The 21857-nt window shown below is 38.6% G+C and overlaps 1 protein-coding gene across 1 annotated transcript in view; it reads right to left on the reverse strand.

The window, feature by feature from the left end:
- Positions 1 to 21857, reverse strand: part of LOC124594378 (esterase E4-like) — a 115023-nt gene that overhangs the window by 39625 nt on the left and 53541 nt on the right. The window contains exons 5-7 of the mRNA XM_047132747.1: positions 19812 to 19996; positions 15381 to 15555; positions 9805 to 9980 (exon numbers count right to left, since the gene is read on the reverse strand). Coding sequence (XP_046988703.1) covers positions 9805 to 9980; positions 15381 to 15555; positions 19812 to 19996 — 536 coding nt within the window. The remainder of the gene's footprint in view (positions 1 to 9804; positions 9981 to 15380; positions 15556 to 19811; positions 19997 to 21857) is intronic.

A 21857-nucleotide genomic window follows, 5' to 3' on the forward strand; every position in this document is an offset into this window, starting at 1 on the left:
GAAACACCTTTTGCCTTCCCCATAACCTCACTTTCTTTGGAAACTCCACAATTTATTACTATAGCTAAAAACATGCAAGTTCACAAGCTATGTAATGTCTTGTTAATGTAGCAAGAAGTTGATAGAATAAATAACAAGCTGAAGTACACCACAGAAATGTAAAGCATTACTGTAAACACAGTTTCAAAGCATGTACACAAACAACTAACACCAACCCCCCTTCTGACAGCAGTGTACCGCAAGTCTCTAGAGGAACGGAAGGTTCCAAATGATTGGAAAAGAGCACAGGTAGCCCTAGTCTTCAAGAAGGGTCGTCGAGCAGATGCACATAACTATAGACCTATATCTCTGACGTTTATCTGTTGTAGAATTTTAGAACATGTTTTTTGCTTGAGTATCATGTTGTTTTTGGAAACCCAGAATCTACTCTTTAGGAATCAACATGGATTCCGGAAACAGTGATCGTGTGAGATCCAACTCACTTTATTTGTTCATGAGATCCAGAAAATATTAGATACAGGCTCCCAGGTAGATGCTATTTTCCTTGACTTCCGGAAGGCATTCGATATAGTTCCGCACTGTCGCCTGATAAACAAAGTAAGAGCCTACGGAATATCAGACCAGCTGTGTGACTGGATCAAAGAGTTTTTAGCAAACAGAACGCAGCATGTTGTTATCAATGGAGAGACGTCTACAGACATTAAAGTAACCTCTGGCGTGCCACAGGGGAGTGTTATGGGACCATTGCTTTTCACAATATATATAAATGACCTAGTAGATAGTGTCGGAAGTTCCATGCGGTTTTTCACGGATGATGCTGTAGTATACAGAGAAGTTGCAGCCTTAGAAAATTGTAGCAAAATGCAGGAAGAACTGCAGCGGATAGGCACTTGGTGCAGGGAGTGGCAACTGACCCTTAACATAGACAAATGTAATGTATTGCGAATACATAGAAAGAAGGATCCTTTATTGTATGATTATATGATAGCGGAACAAACACTGGTAGCAGTTACTTCTGTAAAATATCTGTGAGTATGCATACGGAATGATTTGAAGTGGAATGATCATATAAAATTAATTGTTGGTAAGGCGGGTACCAGGTTGAGATTCATTGGGAGAGTCCTTAGAAAATGTAGTCTATCAACATAGGAGGTGGCTTACAAAACACTCGTTTGACCTATACTCGAGTATTGCTCATCAGTGTGGGATCCGTACCAGATCGAGTTGACGGAGGAGATAGAGAAGATCCAAAGAAGAGCGGCGCATTTCGTCACAGGGTTATTTGGTAACCATGATAGCGTTACGGAGATGTTTAGCAAACTCAAGTGGCAGACTCTGCAAGAGAGGCACTCTGCATTGCGGTGTAGCTTGCTCGCCAGGTTTCGAGAGGGTGCATTTCTGGATGAGGTATCGAATATATTGCTTCCCCCTACTTATACCTCCCGAGGAGATCACGAATGTAAAATTAGAGAGATTCGAGCGTGCACGGAGGCTTTCCGGCAGTCGTTCTTCCTGCGAACCATATGCGACTGGAACAGAAAAGGGAGGTAATGACAGTGGCACGTAAAGTGCCCTCCGCCACACACCGTTGGGTGGCTTGTGGAGTACAAATGTAGATGTAGATGTAGTAGATGTAGATTTGGAGGGAAAATGACAAATGTTACCAACTGTGAAAAATTAAGTGAGTTGTGAGTTGCTTGGACGGGAAATTTTGTGGCATCAATCAAACCATTAAAAAAAAATCAATTATTACACTTTTCTCTCCTATTTTTATACCAGAAAACTGAAGAGTATCAAAAATAATTGATTAGTCTAGTAATTTGAACATGTGTGTAACTCAGCCACAAATTCAGAATATAATCTGACAGGGATTCCTTCGGGCACTGGAGTTCTGTTCAATTTTAACAGTTTCAGCTGTTTTTCAACACCACTGACACTACTGATTTCACTCATGTTTTTATTGGCATGAGGATTAAATTGGGGTAATTTTCCTGGGTTTTCCTTTGTAAAGGAACATTTGCAAATGGATTGAGGCATTCCATCCTTTACTTTGCTACCCTCAATTTCATTTCCTGTCTCATTCACTGGACACTAGCTTTGGTGCTGCTAACAGCCTCTACATATGACCAGAATTTCTTTGGGTTCTGTGAAAGATCACTTGACAATATTCTGCTATGGTAGTCATTGAAGGCATCATGCATTGCTCTCTTGGCAGCCAAATGCATTTCATTCAGCCTCCCACTATCTATAGTCCTACACTTTGTTTTATATCTGTTATGCAGTAATATCTGTTTCTTTAGAAGTTTCTTTACAGTGACTGTATACCATGGAGGTCCCCTCTAATTATGAACTATTCTATTGGGTACATATCTATGCAATGCATGATCAACTATTCCTTTAAACCTGTGCCAGAGTTTCGCTACATGCTCCTGACCTGTGCTAAAAGTTCCAAGTTCCTCACTGAGATGTGACACTACTGATTTTTTATCTAGTTTACTGAACATATATATCTTTCAGCTTGTTTTAGTTGTCCTTTGTACTTTGGTAATCATTGTTATCGCAACCATTTTATGGTCACTGATACCAGTTTTGATGTGAACATCCTCAAAGATTTCAGGTCTATTTGTTGCCATTAGATCCAATATATTTCCATCATGAGTGGGGTTCCCATCTATTCTGACTTCAGTTTATATATAGTGGGATATGATGTGCATTTACTTAAATATTAATTTTTCATATTTCTTGCATTAAATGTGGACTTTTCATTTGTTTTAAAGGGCTTATAACTAGTGCTACATTATACTATTATGTTTAAATAAATCAGCAATTACTTTTGTATTGAAACTTATACCAGATCTGATTCTCTCTTCCTACTGGTTTGTGCCCATCAACAAAATTCTCTTTTGGTAAATGTTAAGATGGCTTGAACAAAAAGCATATAAGATACAATTTTTTTTAAATTTTTGGTCACTGTTTAACTTGCTTTTTAAGCATATAATGTCTCTTGTCAGAAGTATTTTTTTGCAACAAATATTTGTCATCATTCATTTATTTTCTTTAATACAGTCCATATCATATATCATCTTTGCAGATACTGTATATTGCACTGAATTTATCTTGCAGATCACTTTTTATCTAGTCATGTGATATCTTCCATTTCCACACCACTGAGCATTTTTGCATCCTGATCTGGAGACATAGTTCACTATTAAGAAAACACCTGTTCATAAATATGGATGAAAAAACAAACTAAAAACTACATATTGGCACAGTGATGACAAGCCATAACAGAGTGCAATCAATAATAATGATTTAACAATGGCAAAATGATCAAATGTTTCCACTCAGAACTGAATGCACAGTCTATATCAACTGTTTTCATGTGGTTGCTCCTGCAGACTGATTCCACTCAAAAGGACCAAATGAATAATAGTCCTGCAGGTATGTAAAACTACAACTGACAGAACTGAGCAGTTTCATTTGGTTGCTGCCACAGACTAGTTTCACTCAATACAATGATTGTATAGTTCAACCTACAAATAAAGCTACAACCAATTGAACTGGTAGTTTTAATTTGTTTGCTCCCATTGACTGGTGTCACTCAAAAAATGAATTTATAATTCAACTTATGCCTAAAACTACAACCAAATGAGTTAATTGTTTTCCTACAACCAAATGAATCAATTTTTTTCATTCTGTTATTCCGATCACTACACCCTAGCATTTGTATCTCTGTACGACCCACTTAGGTAGAAGATTTATTCAAACTGAGGCTAAACAATATTTAACTTCTAAGTTTTGGTAAGTGACTTTGATAATTTTTTTTAATTTTTTCATATTTTACCTTTAGTATCCTGACAATGTAAAACAAACATCTCTCATTCTTATATTTTAATTAGAGATCTGATGATGGCAACAGCCCCCACATTATAAATAAAGAAATATATTAAACATTGTACATAGCTTTAGCCATAAAATGTTTGTTTATAGTTACAATACTTTATTTTTAAAACTGAAAGACTGATGTTCACATAAACAGGATTCTCAACTTCTTGTTTCCTTTTTCAAAAACATAGTTGTTCATAGAGGTGTTAATATGCCATGTTAAACACTGTTATCTTAATTATTTATTTTTTATTTTTTAAAATCTCATCAGTTCATTAAATCACAAATTATACACTAAAAGTTAAATTGAAAAATAGATATTAAATGGTGCTTTGTATGCTTTTTAATTCCAAAATTGTTGTCAAATGTTATTTTTGCAGGTTGTTATCACAAAATTTCACTTGGTATGGCCCATAACATAAGTTCAGCCAAGGCATCTGCAAATCCTAAATACAATCCTGCAACTATGAGATAGAAAGAATTCTTTTCTTTTTTTTTGTCAGAAGAGATTTGTATTATGATTAATGTTTCTGCAACAGGTAGTGAGTGAATTGCAGTAGTAGCCCAGTTTTGCCACTTACATGCTTGGAGAAACTCCAAACAGCTTTAGAATGCATTGAAGACATTACAATTTTAATCGTCAGTCAGGTGCAATACTGGGACACCTGCATTTGGATGCAATGAGCCTGACAGGCACAGATTTCAAAATCAGCTATCATCTCACATTTTAAACTTTAGTAACCTAAACGTTAGCAGTGGCTTTCATGGTAATGTGCAGAAATGGAACATACAGAAAAGAATGCTAAAAAAACCTCTTATTAAAAACAAAGAATCAAAATATAAATGACCAAAACTGTGAATCCACCATTGAACAGTTACAGTTTTCAGTACACAAATTTTATTAAACACTAAATTTGTGCAAAAAACTCCCATTTTAAGCCACCATTTTTGTGCTGATGCTTATCACACTCACTCAGAAGTACCAGAACAAATACACTGGTGAGCAGAGAAACAAAGTTGGCAGATCATATTTGCATGTGATAAGCAGATAGCATTGTGGCAGTTTTTACATTCATAGTCTGACATCGCTCTGCAGCCCATTTTTGTAGTGCAGGTGACCCATACACATTTTTTGGGGTGTGGGAGAAGTGGTGATTTCTCTCTGTCTTCTGTGGGGACAGATCTTTTGAGTCGGCTTTGTAAGCTGGAGAGGATTCCAATCTTCTTCATACTTCTGTGTAATATTAAAGAACAAGTTGATGTGATAGCAATTTTAGGTAAACTCTTCAAGCTGTTTCTCCAGTTGATTTCAATGGTAAATAACCTGGGAGTTGATACCACCCACATTCAACATCATGAAATAATTATCATTGGCCAGCACTTTGTGTTTCTGCTCACACTGTAAGTAGCATACATTTGACCTGTGGTATGAATGCTGCTATTTTTTTGAATTGTAGAAAGTGACTATCTCTGGTTTATTTTTCTCTCCAGATTGATCAGGATCAATAGCATTGTCACTGTAAAGAGAAGATACAAGAACCACACTTTTATTCTGGCACAGTATGAAGGAAACTAAAATCTTCTCATTACATACTGCTTCCCTTTTACATCAACAAAATTGGATGGCAATTGTCTTTTATTTTTTCTGACAGTTCCAGCAAAGGACAGCTTTTTTGTCTTCAAATAGTTGATGAGGTCAAAATCAGGCAATCAGCTATCAGCAGTGATATTTTGACTGGATCCAAATACAGGCCTAGTCATTCTCTTGACAACTTCAGCTGGTTTGTTGCTGACACAGAAAGGACCCACAGGCTGTAGTCCAGTGTAGACCTCCATGTTCACTGTATATATCATTTTAGCAGTCAACTAGAGCAAAATGTTTGATTCCATATTTGTTTGTTTCTGAGGGTATGTACAGCCAAAAAGCACATCTACCACAAAAACCAGGAAGCATTTCCTCTACAGTCACATTATCACCGTGGCAATAGCTGTTTTGACAGCTTTCCGTGAACTTTTCGAAAACTTTGCAAATAGGAGTTAGCCAGTCCAATCCTTTCCATTGAGCTCTGTTAGTTTGGTTGTCAAAACGTAGGTAATGTATCAGACTCTGAAACCATTTGAGATTCATCACGAGACTGAATTTTTCAATGCTGTCACCTCCAGTCCTCCAAAATTCCTCCAGCTTTGACAACTCCCTTTGTACGAGGGAGGACCAAAAAGTAATGGAAAGTGGGCTGCGACAGTGTCTGTTACAGTCACGCCACCGGAGTCAGTGTACGCAGCTGTGTTGCTGTGAGTGCTTCGGTTCACCCATCAGAGTTGTTTTAGTTAAACAACTTTTTCCATTTCGGTGAAAACGTGACGGCAGATTGTTGAGAGCAATGTGCGGCTGTGAAATTTTGTTTCCTGTTGGGGAAATTGGCTGCAGGAACTGTTGTAATGCTTAAGACTGCTTATGGGGATGCTGTCTTAAGTAAAACCAGCGTCTATGAGTGGTTTTTCATGTTTTAAAAATGGGGAAATGTCAATTGAAGATGTCAATGCCCTTGTTTGTGAAGACTGTTGTTGAACTGTTGTTCAACTCTGGAGATGTCTGGAATATCATGGAGTTCAATTCAAAGGATTTTATCATAAGATTTTCACATGAGAAGGGTTGCAGCCAAATTTGTCCCTCACCTTCTGATAAACAAGCAAAGGGAGTATTGACTTCAAGCATGTTTTGAGCTTCAAAAATCAGCTTAAAGAGGACCCTGAATTTATTTCCAAGGTGATTACTGCTTATGAGTCATGTTGCTATGCATACAAACCCAAAACAAAGCAGCAATCAAGTCAGTGGAAGACAAGTGGCTCTCCACATCTGAAAAATGCTAGCCAAGTGAAGTCAAACATCAAGACAATGCTCATTTGTTTCTTCAACTGCAGAGGTGTTGTGCATGTGGCGTTCATTCCCCTGGGTCAAACTGTCAACCAGGAGTTCTACTTGGAGGTTTTGAAAAGATTAATGGAGAGTATCTGGAACTAAAGGGCAGATCTTTGATGCACAGGTGACTGGTTCTTCCATCATGACAACATGCTGGCCCACGCCACCCCCCCTGTAAAGCAGTTTTTGACCAAAAAAGGCACAATACAAATTGTTCACCCTCGTCCTACTCACTGGATTTCTTTTTGTTTCCCCAGATTCAAAAGGGACATGAAGGGAAAGTGCTTTGCCACTGTGGAAGACATAAAACAAAAATCATTGGAAGGAATAAGGAACATCCGAATAAGTGAATTTAAAAACTGTTTTGAACAATGGAAGGATTGTTTGAAGAAGTTTGTTGTGGTCAATGGAGAATTTTCTAAGGTGATTAAATTTGGTGTAAAAATATGAAGAAATAAAGATGTTAAGATGAATTTCCCCCCTTTTTTTTGGGGGGGGGGGGGGCGTGTTCCCCACTCATCTGCACCTCCTAGGTACAACAAACCAATAAGTGCTCTTCATTCAATTACATCTGCAAAACTGATGTCTCTCTATCTGGATTAATGATCCCCGATAGTGTCAGCGTATTGATTTGTGTATTTGACAATGGTGTCAAGGAAGTCATCAGTGAATAAATAATTTCCGATATTCAATTGCACTTTTAACATTTGTAGCATTTCCTATGATTCCAGGGAGGTGAGTGCTGATGTCTTTTCCCAGTTGGCTTTTTGGCCCGCATTGTTTTCTTATCTCTTCCCAAATAGAAGTTTCTTGCTTTGTTGTCTCTACCTTCTTCATCCTCAGCAATATCCTCACCATCTTGCTCTGTTACAGAATCGCCTCCACATTCTTCCACCTCATCTTGTGAAACAATGTCACCCTCATCATCAAGACCCTCTGACAGCATGGGGGTCTTCCTAGTCAGTGCACATCAGCAAATCCTGAATTTCTTCATGATGACAGGTGTGAGACAAGTCGTAATTATTCTGAGCCATATCTGTGGAGACTCTGGAGTTTAAAATAGTGAACACCTGGATAATTTCATATTCAGACACAATGTACCTGAAATGCCAAGCTCATGGTATTATATATTTTCACAAAATATTCACAAAATTGGAGATGCCACTATCATCACATCTGCTCTCCACAAAGGTCACACGTAAACTAGTGGAGGGGACTGTAAACAACACCTGAAGATAGGAGGTTCTAATAGTGGGGAAATCCCGCCAACTAACTGTGGAGAGGGGAACAAAATCATTTCAGTTGAGCCTGTCAGGCCAATTGGGCTCAACAGAGTTCTAAATATGGCTGACAGCAGCAACTGTAAATAAAATTTCAATATATAAATTATTTATGAATAAAGGAGATGACTCACCGAAAGGCAGAAACACTGCATTGTTGATAGGTATACAAACAAAAGGTATAGAGCTTTGCTAGTTTTCAGAATGAAATTCCTTTTCCAAGCTTGTAGGAGAAACATGCACACTAATAAATACACACTCATTTACATGCAAATGTCTGTCTCCCTACATTGTGCTCAGTCGACTGCCAGCTCTTACCTGGCCCACGGTGAATGTACTAGTACTGGGGTGAGGTGGGGGTGCAGGGTGGGGTGGGGTGAGGGATGGAGAGAGGCGGGATGCAGGGAAGGGGTTGGAAGTAAAAGTGTCTAGTGACTCATGGGAGAGTGGGGAGCTGCCTGTGATCTAGCTGGGGTAGCAGTTAGGGGGGGGGGGGGGGGCAGGGGGCAGGCGGCTGGGCATGCAATTTCACAAACTAGGGCATGAGATGGCAGTACACAACTAGCTGACACAAATTGGGCAGGGTTTCTGGGACAGGGGATGGTACATGCACACACATGCATACACACTCTCTCTCTCTATTGGGTGGAGGGTGCTGGGTCAGCAAGTTACCTTAGGCTTATGCCACAGAGGTTATGTGAGTGAAGGATGTACTGTAAGGAAAGCTCCCATCTGTGCAGATCAGAAAAGCTGGAGGTGGTGGGGTGGATCTAGATGGCATTGGTTTCATGTGAGATTTCAATGGCTGCTTCACAACCCATGCCATCTGGATCCCCCCAACCACCAACAAGAACACATTCACAGCACCTGAAATTATCATGGCCACAACCTCCAGCCAACAGTCCCCCCCTCCCCCCTCTGTCCTATTCTCATCCCCTCACCCTCTTTGTGTGCCACCCTCTGCCAACCCACCCGTCCACCTTTCCCCTTCCCCCTCCTACCCATTTTCGCTCCCTCCATCTCCCTCCCCATCTCCTTCCCCCACAGCCTCCTGACGTAGAGTGTGGCGATCCTGTCATGCCGCCACATAGTCCCTTGCATACTCCACCGGACAGTGTTCTCCTCTCTCCCAACCTATACCCTGATATCCCTCCCCCTTGCCCACCCCAGACTGTTGTCTTTGTTCAATGTGACAGTTCCATTCGGGTCCAACCTGCCGGTGATTGCGGTCATGTGTGCATGAGGTGTACTTGCTTTTGTGTGTGTGTGTGTGTGTGTGTGTGTGTGTGTGTGTGTGTGTGTGTTTGTTTATTTTTCTTTTATGGAGCAAGCTTTGACAGAAAGTTAAATGTTTAAGTCCTTTTGTTGTGTCTGTCTGCAGCTCAACATGTCATCTTTAGGGCGAGTAGTGATATATCCTTTTCTCAATATGTTAGCTGCATAGTTTGTGTCTCTAGCTGCACAGCATTAAGTGTGTTGAGCTTTTTTGCCAGATAGTGAAGTTTTGAGATGGAAACGCTAGTCACTGACATTTTCAAATTTGAAAGACAGCAATGATTAAAAAGAAAAGATGCTGTATGAAATATCTATATAAACATACCATTTCTGATACAACACTGGTTGATTATACAAAGAAAACAAAACAATATAAAGTTTCATACCTTCCCACAGTCACTGTTCATAAATTATAGCTTTAAATATGTCTACTTTCTCACTTACTTTACCGAGAGCATCCCCTGAAGCATTTGTTATTGGTTCATCATTGAGGTAAAATTTTGTCAGCTCTGCAGCAATTTCATTTGATCCTGGAGCATTGATCTCTTGGAGGACATAGTTTAAAACTATTGACACAAAATTCTCTTTCAAATTCTGTGATACATTACTCCGGAGAAATTCTGGAAAACAATTTTAAAATATACAGTTACAATCAAACAGTTGATATAGTAGCTATAATAGAAGATCACTCTGAATTGGTATTTGTTGCCTTCTAACCATATCACTAGCCCTACCTTGTGTACATACCAGCATGTGTTCCAAACTATTCAGTCATTAAATCCTTCTGTATGCTTCCCCCCCCCCCCCCCCCCCTCCAGCCCATCTGTGTGTGTGTGTGTGTGTTAGCCGGCCGAAGTGGCCGTGCGGTTAAAGGCGCTGCAGTCTGGAACCGCAAGACCGCTACGGTTGCAGGTTCGAATCCTGCCTCGGGCATGGATGTTTGTGATGTCCTTAGGTTAGTTAGGTTTAACTAGTTCTAAATTCTAGGGGACTAATGACCTCAGCAGTTGAGTCCCATAGTGCTCAGAGCCATTTGACCCATTTGTTTGTGTGTGTGTGTGTGTGTGTGTGTGTGTGTGTGTGTGTGTGTGTGTGTGTGAGAGAGAGAGAGAGAGAGAGAGAGAGAGAGAGAGAGTGAGAACATAAGGGAAGACCACATAATGATACTACATCTTCAGATTACAAATTTCCCTCTCCACTGAAATTCTTACAAATTTAAATTAATTATAGTAAAGTATGTCTGGTATGCTGCCTTCTGTAATCTGTTATAAGATATCACAATAATGATATGTCACTGCATTGTTTCTGATATATTAAGCAGGTACAGAATGGAATGCATCATACATCCAATCATTCATTGTATACTATGAGCCCCACAATGAAGAGAGACATTAAGGATTGTGGAACAATGTGAAGCAAAAACTGCTTTGATAGTTTATAATCAATACACTGCTCTAAACAAATTGTGTACAAACAAGGTGAATCTGATGGTGCGAAGTTAACAGTAAGTCTGAGAACAAGTTAACAGTAAGTCTGAGAACAAGCTGCCGCTTTCTCAGTTACACTACATTTTGTTGCTTATCCCCAAATGCTTAATATCCATGTAATCATATTGATATTCATCTTGGGAAAAAAATATGTTAGGGTAGTAATATGTAAACATATACACTGTTTGCCAAGAATGTGGTGCACGGTTGAAAACAATAATGTGCTGTTGTGCTAGTAATGTATTTCAACTTTCGCATACTTATTTTTTGTTTGCCTGTGACACAGTTGTATTTATTTCATTACCTTTATCATGTATTTGAGTAAGCTGTACTTTCATTACAACATTGGCATAAGCAAGTGTGTGTGATGGTAACCTGGCATAAAACAGTGATGTAAGTGAATAATTTTAAAGAATTATTGACATGGCAGAAAAAATAGGAGAATCTGTTATGGATTAATGACAGTATTCTGGAAAGGATAGATTGCTACTCACCGTATAGCAGAGATGTTGACACAGGCACAACAAAAAGAATACTAAACATGTAAGCTTTCAGCCAGATGGCCATATTCTGAAACAGACAACATGCAGATGAGCAGTCCGTCTCAAAATATAACAAAGGTCTCACTGAGGCTTTCACATACTGTACTTACCCTCCCAACCATGTACAGAAACAGATCTCCCATGCCTTATCTCTCCAGTCACCAACCACTTCTCAAAGTCCCACTATCCAGCCACAGAGGAGAATTTCTCTCATGACTCAGCACCACCCAGGACTGGAGCAACTGAATCACATTCACCACCAAGGTTTCGGCTACCTCTAGCAGGGCCCTGAAATGTAGAATGTCCTACCAATTATCCTCTCTACCCCTCCCACAGTGATATTCCCCTACCCACTGAACCTACACAATATCCTTGTCATTCCCTACATAGCCTCTGCTCCAAACCTCTTGCCTCATGATTCACATCCCTGTAACAGACCTAGATGCAAGACCCCTCCCATGCATCCTCCCGCCACCTACTACTCCAGTCTGATCACAAGCATCACCTGTCCCATTAAAGTCAGGGCTACCTGTGAAACCAGTCATGTGATTCACAAGCTAAGCCTGAACCAATGTGCTTTGTCCTACATGGGCATGACAATCAACAAGCTGTGTGTCCGCAAGAATGGCCACTGAAACTGTAGCCACGAAACAATTGGACCACCCATTTGCTGAGCACGCCGCCCAACACATTGTTCTTTTTAATGACTGCTTCACAACCTGTGCCATCTGGATCCTTTCTACCAACACCAAGCTTTTCTCTGTTGTGCAGGTGTGCACTCGTGTGCAATATATCGCATGCTCCTGTAGCCATCCTGGCCTCAACCTCCATTAGTCATTGTCCTTCACCTACCGATACCCTTCCCTGTTCCCTGTTCACCCTCCACTGCCACACAGCCTTCAATCCCACAAGCGCACACACAGTGTTTTTACTTCTCTCCTTCCACCTTCCCCCCCCCCCCTCCCCCTGATTCCATCTTAACTCCCAACTCTGCACCTAGCTGCCCTACTTTTTCTCCACCTCATCCCTGTATCCTCCTGCAAACATTACTTTACTGTCCCCCAACTCATACCCTGCTCTCCCTCTCACTTACTGCTCCAGCTTCTCATAGTCTAACATTGGCATCCAGAGACAGTGGTCATGTGTGTGTCAGCTGTGTTTGCAGGAATTTTAATAGGCCTTTTGTTGCCCTGTCTGCGACTCAATATCTTTGCTCTATGGTGAGCAGCAATCTATTCTTTTCCTAATATTCTCAAAAAAAAAATATTTCTTTGGACTTAATCAATAAAAATGAGGAAAGGCAACCACATAAATGTGATGCTTAGGCACACGTAACAGAAGAGCAAGTTTCCTATATTTTGAAGTACCACTCCCTTTTAGTTTAAGTGCAAACACTGTGTGATGACATACTGAAGTGGCTGTGGGTGAGTGCATTTCAGTTTCTGTATGACTTTGTGTGGAAGAGTGTGTATTTAAATTAGATAAGGGTCAACATATTGAAGTCTAGACAAATCTTTATAGCATTATGTGAGTATAACTGCTGTGCATCACTCAGCTACAGGTGGATGATTACCTGTCCATTTTATGTTTGTTACTTCCATGATGGAGTATCTGTTACTGCAAATACTTCATTGGGTCTGATATTGACTAAATGGCATTAAAATATTTGCTAATAAAAAAGCATTTTTTTAAATATTGTAAATGAATGAAAATGCAAGGTAATATGACCACACATAAAACAATAAACCACTAGATGATTTTGTGTCATAGATGAGGAAAAACAAGTCAAGCTAAACAGACTAAAACACATTATGCAACCATACTGTTTCACAGCCATACAATGGTGACAAACACAGAACTTTAATTTAGCATTTTATGACAATCATTCCCACAGCAGAAATAATTGGATAGTGGCATAAAAATGTAGTAGGTGAAGGTAGCTACAATATGCAGCCATTTATTGCAACAAATTCATCATTTCATCCAATGTAGCCCATGGTTCAATAAAACCTGAAATTTTTCCTCCTGAATAGAAGTACTTGCCAGAGATTCTGTCCTGTAATTTTATAGTTTTCTTGTGTGAATTTTTTTATACAGTTGACAGCCTATTTTATAAATGTTTCATAAAAAAATCTGTGATTCAAATTTGAAAGTTTAACACATTATGGTGTGTGTCACTCACTTAGGAAACTATTTTCTTCCAGAATGAAACTACAAGGACAGTTGAAACAGACTGAGATATAAACCACAACAATAGTATCAGAAATGGCAAAATCATTTGGAAAGAATTGATGGTGCTCAGTAAGCTAAAAAAGTGGTTGTGACTCATTCAGTAGGCTAGATAAATGCAGAAATATAACATAAATAATGAACTGAACAGCAATGCTTGTCGTGTGACACTTCACATTTGGTGAAGTCTGCCATGCCTACGAATGATGATCATCACAGTGAATGTGTCTGTTATTAGCTAGTTGGTTTACAATTGTACACTGATGGAAAGTTGTTATTCTTTGTGCATGTACACTAACCTGGATGAATGCAACACATCACCAAGGTGGGACAATGGTGGCAGCTTTTGCTATGTGCTATGGTGCTTGCTGGCCAGGAAATTATTCTGTATTATAGGGTTCCGGCTCAGAGAAGCAACGTGCACTATCAAGAAAAAGAGTGTGCCATGACAATGGTGTTTAGGTTCTGGAAGAAAAAGAAGATTCTTTCTCCTTTCTTCCAGGAGTGCTAGTGCTGCAAGTTAGGCAGGAGAACTTCTGTGAAGTTTAGAATGCAGGAGATGAGGTACTGGCAAAAGTAGAGCTGTGAGGACTGTTCATAAGTCACACTCAATTGTTCAGTTGGTAGAGCACTTCCAGATGAAGGGCACAGGTCCTGGGTCCCAGTCTCAGTATTGCACACAGTTTTAATCTGTCAGATAGTTTTATATCAGCACACTCTCTGCAGCAGAGTGAAAATTTCATCCTGGAGAATTTATTCTGTCAGATTTGTACAGAACTGTCATCATTATTGTCAGATGGAATTTATGTAATGTGCAATAAAATATATCAAAATTTATTTTAAATGTTGTGTTCCCTTATATCATCAGTTATAACAGAAGATATAATGTAACTGTTATGAGAAAAAATACTTTGTATAATTTAGTATAAAGTACGGATATGATAACAGTTCCCAAATTCCAACACAATAACAACTGCAGAGGTGAAGAAGTTCTAACAACTGCAGAGGTGAAGATGTTCACATCAGGAAACAACTATACAGTTTACCCAAACAGTATTTCAAGAGGCAGAAGTTCAGAGTCAAAAAGGAACGGCACTTGCAGTCTGAACGTACATACTATTTCAGATGCATTGAACACTTCAAGCTAGAACAGGCACCCAACTAATTCATAATGTGAAGGCAGTGACAACGGTATTTGATGTGTTGGCAAATGTGCCAACACCTTGTAGATAGAGGAGGCCGAAATCTAACGCAGACGGGCGTGAATTCTGGAACAGGATAAGTAGTGAATTCTCATAAGAAAAGTATGCAGCTCCTCGAATACTTAACTTGTATTTATCCTTGTGGTTTACAACATTCTGGATGGGGAATTTCATACAATAACTATCAAACTATGTAAGGCTAATGGCGCCTTGCTAGGTCGTAGCCATGGACTTAGCTGAAGGCTATTCTAACTGTCTCTCGGCAAATGAGAGAAAGGCTTCGTCAGTGTAGTCGCTAGCAAAGTCGTCGTACAACTGGGGCGAGTGCTAGCCCGTATCTCGAGACCTGCCTTGTGGTGGCGCTCGGTCTGCGATCACACAGTGGCGACACGCGGGTCGGACATGTACTAAATGGACCGCGGCCGATTTAAGCTACCACCTAGCAAGTGTGGTGTCTGGCGGTGACAGCACAGTATTTATATCCCATCCACTAACCTTTAGACTTGCATTTCAGTATTGCATTAAGAAAATGAGTATTTTATTAAATGCTAGTAATTTACCCTTGGGTATGTAAGCGAGTTCATCTTTGGTTGTTCCTGTCATTACAGGAACATGGGCAAAATTTCCTTGCAGGAATTGTTCTGCAACGTCAGCTGGTAAGAATTTTTCAACTCCATCTCCTGGATCTCGCTCAATAACAAAAGCAAATGAGCTGGTTAAATTCCTTGTCAGGTCCTGCAAAAACAAGGCATTAAGTAATAAATAACATGTGAACAATTGTAATTGTGTGCCAGGTTTTACTTTAAAACTTATCTTAAAAATAGATCTAAATTAATTAATTTATACATAAATAAATAAAAAATGACAGCATGCACTCAAAATAATAACATACATTTTGACTGATAAATTAATAAAGAAGCCTGAAGTTCTTTTATCAAATTGAGGAAAAGTTAATCAACATGGAGTAATGCCACCACTGTGCAGACACTTATTTTGTACATTATGTTATACAAATTATGTCCTATGGATCAACAATGAACAAGAAACTCCCAGGCTGTCAAACCAATTACAAATGGAGAAGGACATAAGCAGAGAAATGCAATAATTATGAACTCTACCTACATTATAGTAGGATATTTCAGAGCTTGACAGCCAATAACTAACCTTGTGTGTAATTTCAGGTGCATTATCACCAGTATGTGATAGCCTTTGGAGTCCATGTAGAGAGTGCATTTTAGATTAAGGTGACAATGTCAGCTATTGGAATATTTTGGTGAAAAATAATTTTTCTCTCTCTCTCTCTCTCTCTCTCTCTCTCTCTCTCACACACACACACACACACACACACACACACACACACACACACACACACACATATACAGCACTGTTAGCTGCAGGGAAATACATTGTCTGAAATCTTAGCACAACTTGTACGTTGTTAATATGTATTCCATAGATTATCCAGTCCATGTTGTTAATATGTATTTCGTAGACTATCCAGTCCATGTTGTTAATATGCGTTCCATAGACTATCCAGTCCATCTCTGTGCCAATCTTGCCCTCTATTCTGCATTCACTAATGTCCCCTCAGGATAAGCTAACATATCAGAATCAGAATTTTATTGTCTGTCAACATACATGTCAAATCATTGCTTTATTGTACAGGAGAGTCATCAAGCTTATAACTGTAATAGGTTCTACATGGAATACAACATTTACTAGAACTATATAAACTATTAATTTTTATCCTGCTCAACTGGTCAGATCATCATTAAAAAATTCATCAGTTCAGTAGAAGCATTTTTGAGCCAGAGTGCCATATAATTTTCTTTTTACTGAATCAGTTTCAATCTTTTGAAAATTTATCTTTTTTAACTTGTTGAATATTTTCATCCTCATATATTGTGGGGTCTCCCCAAAACGGTTGAGTCTATGTGTAGGAAGCATGAAACTTTCTATGTTTCTAATTCCACATCTGTGTTGGAAGTTTTTGGAGCAAACAGTTCTGGATTATTATTTGTGAAAAGAATTTTTTCATATAAATACAATGAGGGAACACTTAGTATGTTTAGGTCTCTTAATAGTGGCTGAAAAAATTTTCTTGACTTTGCACAACACATGTTACTTATAATCTTTTTCTGTAAAGTCAGTATTTTTGTCAAACTGCTAACATTTCCCCAAAAGATAAAGCCGTATCTCACTGTCACCTCGAAGTAGCTATGGTACACTACCTTTTTCATGTCAATGGCAGTGTCACTGGCTAAGATTAACGTAGCAAATGCCAGGCTGTTCAGTTTATTTTTTAAATAGTCTATATGTGTGGACCATGACAGATATCTGTCCAACTGCATTCCTAAGAATTTAACACATTCTGCTTGATTTAGTTCCAGACTTCCTTGCATAATTTGAATATCATTTATTTTTGACTGATTTCTCTTACACTGCGTAACCTGTGTTTTTGAAATATTTGGTTTTAGTCTACATAGATGAAACCACACATCTTGATTTTCTAGAGTTTTTATGACATTTTCGGGAATTTCTTCTGCATTTTCTATCAGTACTGATTTGACATCAGTGGATAAAACTGAATGATGATTTATATTTATGGTTAAGTCATCTGTGTAAAAAAGAAAAAAAATATAGGGTATAGAATTGATCCTTGTGGTCACCCTGTGAGATAGTTCTCCATATTGAAGAGTATTTTTCTTTGTCTGATGTTATGGCTGCCCTTTGCTGTTACTTTGCCAAATATGACTTGCACTACTCTAAGGCACTGCCTGTAATTCTGTATTTTTACATTTTATATTATAATAGTGAGTGGTTCACACAGTTGAATGCTTTGTATAAGTCACAGAAGGTTCCTGCAGCTTTTTGTGGTTTATCTATGGTGGAATTAACTTGAGTTATGAATTAATTAACTGCATAAATTGTACTTTTGCTTTTTTGGAAGCCAAATTATATTAAAGGTGTGACAAAAATTTTGAATCTGGATTGCAACAATCGTTTCAAATATTTTAGAACATACAGGAAGAAGGGAAATTGGACAGTATTTTCCCCTATCTTCTTTAGAGTCTTTTTTTTAAAATAATGATTTCACTTCGGCATATTTTAGAATGTCTGGAAAGTAACATTATTAAAGTGATTTATTAATTGTTACAGACAGTAGATGTGCTATTATATTTGAAGCTGCTTTGATGACTTTGACAGGAATTTCATCCCATCCCACATAATTTTTGTTTATTTGGCTGAAAATAAATCTTTTAATGTTACTTTGTCAAATTTGACTCTGATTCTTGCTCTGAAGTGACCCAAATAAATGTACATTATCTTGATAGGAGTCTAATCCACATTACCATCAGATTTTGCTACCATTATAATAAAATTTGTTAAAATTATATGATATCTGAGCAGGATTTACAATTATTTTGTCTTGTACCTTTATTACCTCTATTTTAGAAATTTCCTGGTGGCTAGGATTGATTCCAAGGTCAGATTTGACAACTGTCCATAATGCCTTGGATTTATTTCTGTACTTGTTGATAAATTTAGTATTTGCCATTTTCTTTGCTGCTTTTACAACCTTCCTAAATATTTTTATATGATTTAACATAAGCATCATAAAACAGTTAAGCCTTTTATGGCCACTTGTTGACAAATTGCCTGTTGGCATCCATCTCAGGTTCTTGGGTTGAAGAACCCAATATGGAAGTCAACAGGCAATTTGTCACACCATCTATTATAACAATCCTGTCACAGGCCATTCCTACTTTATCTGAGATAGTGTTTACTGAGACAACAGCCATATCAGGTTTACAACTACTGCACTGTTAAAAATGTCCCCATTTCTGATGCAACAGCCATTGCCATATTCTGATTTTAAGAATTTTTATGGGAAGAAAACACTAAGGCTGGCTGTTACTCCTTTATTTTCTTTTATGTTCACTATTAGTTTTGACACCTTATCCATTTTTAGGTGACAATGTCCTCTTAACATTTTCATGGAGTTACTTTGAAATGGACAGTCATCCAAACTAGCAATGCTGACATTAAATAAATAAATATTTTGCAGATGATCTTGGTGGTTTCTGCTCTTTAAGGGTTATCAGTAACAAAATATTTTACAGTTTTATGTGGATGAGGCAAACAACCACCTGTACACCCTCATGAACAGTCACTTCCAAAATGTGGCTAATCATGAAACTGCACTCCTTCCCTCCTACCTGTTGTAGAACCCCACAGCTCTGATGACTTTAATAGCAGCTCTGAAACCCATGCCAACTGGATCCAGCAACAAATCTTCTTAAGAGCACAATTGTGAATTGTCTCTCCTATCCTTGGACATCCACATGCCTTGCAGATTAAAACTATGTGCCGGACTGAGGCTTGAACATGGAATCTCATCTTTTCATAATGAATGTTCTTACCAGCTGAGGTATCAAGGCCTGACACTCAGCACACCCTCACAGCTGTACTTCTGTCACTACCTCTCTCCTGAGTTGTGCTTAGATAGGTCAGGTAGTAAGAGCATTCCTCATAAAGAGCTATGTTCCACTTCAAGTCTTAGTCAGGTACACAGTCTTAATTGCCAGGAATTTTTGTAACAGTGTACACTCTTTTTCAGAGTGAAAAATTTATCCTTGTGTCCTACATATACTCGGACTATGCAGTGTACAAAATACATGTCTTGTTGACAACATGCATACAAGACAAAAAGAGAACTTGAAAGATAAAATTTGTATCAAAAGGCAACATACACTACAGTTAGTTGCTATACTGATTGTTCCCACAAGAGTATAGGCCATGAAAAGTAAGGTTCTAGGTTGAAGTCTTGGTCAGTCATAATTTTAATATGCCAGGAAGTTTCCTAACAGTTCACACTCCCTCCAGAGTGAAAGATTTATTCTAGAAGGAATGTGATATTTTAACAGATCATAATGTTCACTAATGTGCAGCACATCAAAAATTTAGGCAATTAATAATACAATGCTTACATAAAAGTATTCTCCTGTTTTGGCAATTTCCAAAGCATCTTTTCCTTTCAGGCAATTAACTATCTCTTCTGATGTTGTATCTGGGCAGTTCACCAGCCTTGCTTGCTCTCTTGCTTGTTGCAGTGGGTTTCTAACACCATTTGTTAGATCAGCTCCACTCATTGCAATTATTTTATGGAACAAGCCTAAAACAAAAGTTAAATTTTTTTTATTGATGGTTAGTACCTTAATGAAACACATTTAATATCATGAAACATTTTTTTTTGTAATTGTATACATTATATCCTTGAAGACTGAAAAATTAGATCAGTACAATCATAAAAGGCCTCAGATATCAAAGTGTGAGGACTTTGCCTACAAGTGACAATCATCGTGCATAAACTCAGCATGCAATTACCATTGTCAGACATTTTCTTTGAGTTATATATTTGGAGTGTTGCATGAGTTAGTTTTGTTCTATGATTCTCTATAGTGTCAATGTATGGTACATGTGCTCAACAATATTATAATAAATACCATTCATCTTATTCTGCAATCAGATCAAGTGATATTCCCATGATCCACTTTCCTGAAATTCTCACAGTCATAACCCAACAAAAGCAGGCAGATCATCTTCAGCAAAATTCAATATATGTAATGGATTGCTTCACAATAACAGTGAATTGTTGCAATGAGCAATGTTTATCTGGACAGTTTTCCCAGCATGATAACGTCAACTGTGGTTCTTGAAGTGTTTGAACATGAAGTGCTTGAATGAACAATATGGAACATTTACATAGACAATGTTTGGCACAGTATGACCTTTTCAGTGACTTTAAAAATGATTGAGGTCTATACGGCGTTTTTTTTTTTTTACAGAACATTCTGTGTTTCCTGGAAATTCAAACCTGTACAAAATTGCTCCATGTAATTTTATTAGTGCATCCACAGTTGAACCCATTAGCACAGAAATGTGGAGCCCACCCAACTGTGTTACACAAGAAGACTTCGGTGGTTTCTTCCATGTTGCATACAATTGCTGGGATTCCCATTACAAAAGCACTTGCACTGGTAGTATGAGTGCCAAACAAAATTGATTTTCACGAAGTGCACATAAGACAGTACTTACAGCCTAAACAACCACCTTTCCAGCCTGATCATCCAATGATGTTGTTCACCATCGCATAAATCACACTTGGCAACTGGGGTGTACTGAATAATGATTTGAAGTTTTCCATATACTCAGCAATATCGGTGAATAGCCTTATTATTAGTGATGTGATACAATCACCACCTACATCTAGCAAATTTTATATGGTGAAAGGAACCCTGCACTGATGATTAGCTATGTTGCTGGAACAGCTGATAGAGCAAGTGGTACAGACAGAGAAACTGGGCAGCAGAATGCATTCACAGTTTTGGAGACACTTACATAAACTGACAGATCTAACATACATGCCAGACAGCATACTTTGGACATGTTGGTTAACTAAGTTGCCATTGTACACTGAAGAACCAAAGAAACTGGTACACCTGCCTAATATTGTGTAGGGCCCTCACAAGCACGTAGAAGTGTTGTAACACGGCACAGCATGGACTTGATTAATGTCTGACATAGTGCTGGAGGTAACTGACACCATGAAACATGCAGGTCTGTCCATAAATACATAAGAGTACAAGAGCATGGAGATCTCTTCTGAACAGCATGTTACAAGGCATCCCAGATATGCTCAATAATGTTCATGTCTGGGGAGTTTGGTGATCAGCAGAAGTGTTTAAACTCAGAAGAGTGTTCCTGGAGCCACTCTGTAGCAATTCTGGACATGTGGAGTGTCGCATTGTATTGCTAAAATTGCCAGAGTCCATTCGAAGCACAATGGACATGAATCGCTGGAGGTGATCAGACAGGATGCTGACATACATGTCACCTGTCAGGGTCATATCTAGACATGTCAGGGGGTCCCATATCAGTCCAAATGCACACACCCCACACCATTACAGAGCCTCCACAAGCTTGAACAGTCCCCTGCTGACATGCAGATTCCATGGATTCATGCGGTTACCTCC

This window comes from Schistocerca americana, chromosome 2, assembly GCF_021461395.2.
Source record: "Schistocerca americana isolate TAMUIC-IGC-003095 chromosome 2, iqSchAmer2.1, whole genome shotgun sequence".
NCBI classification, from domain to species: domain Eukaryota; kingdom Metazoa; phylum Arthropoda; class Insecta; order Orthoptera; family Acrididae; genus Schistocerca; species Schistocerca americana.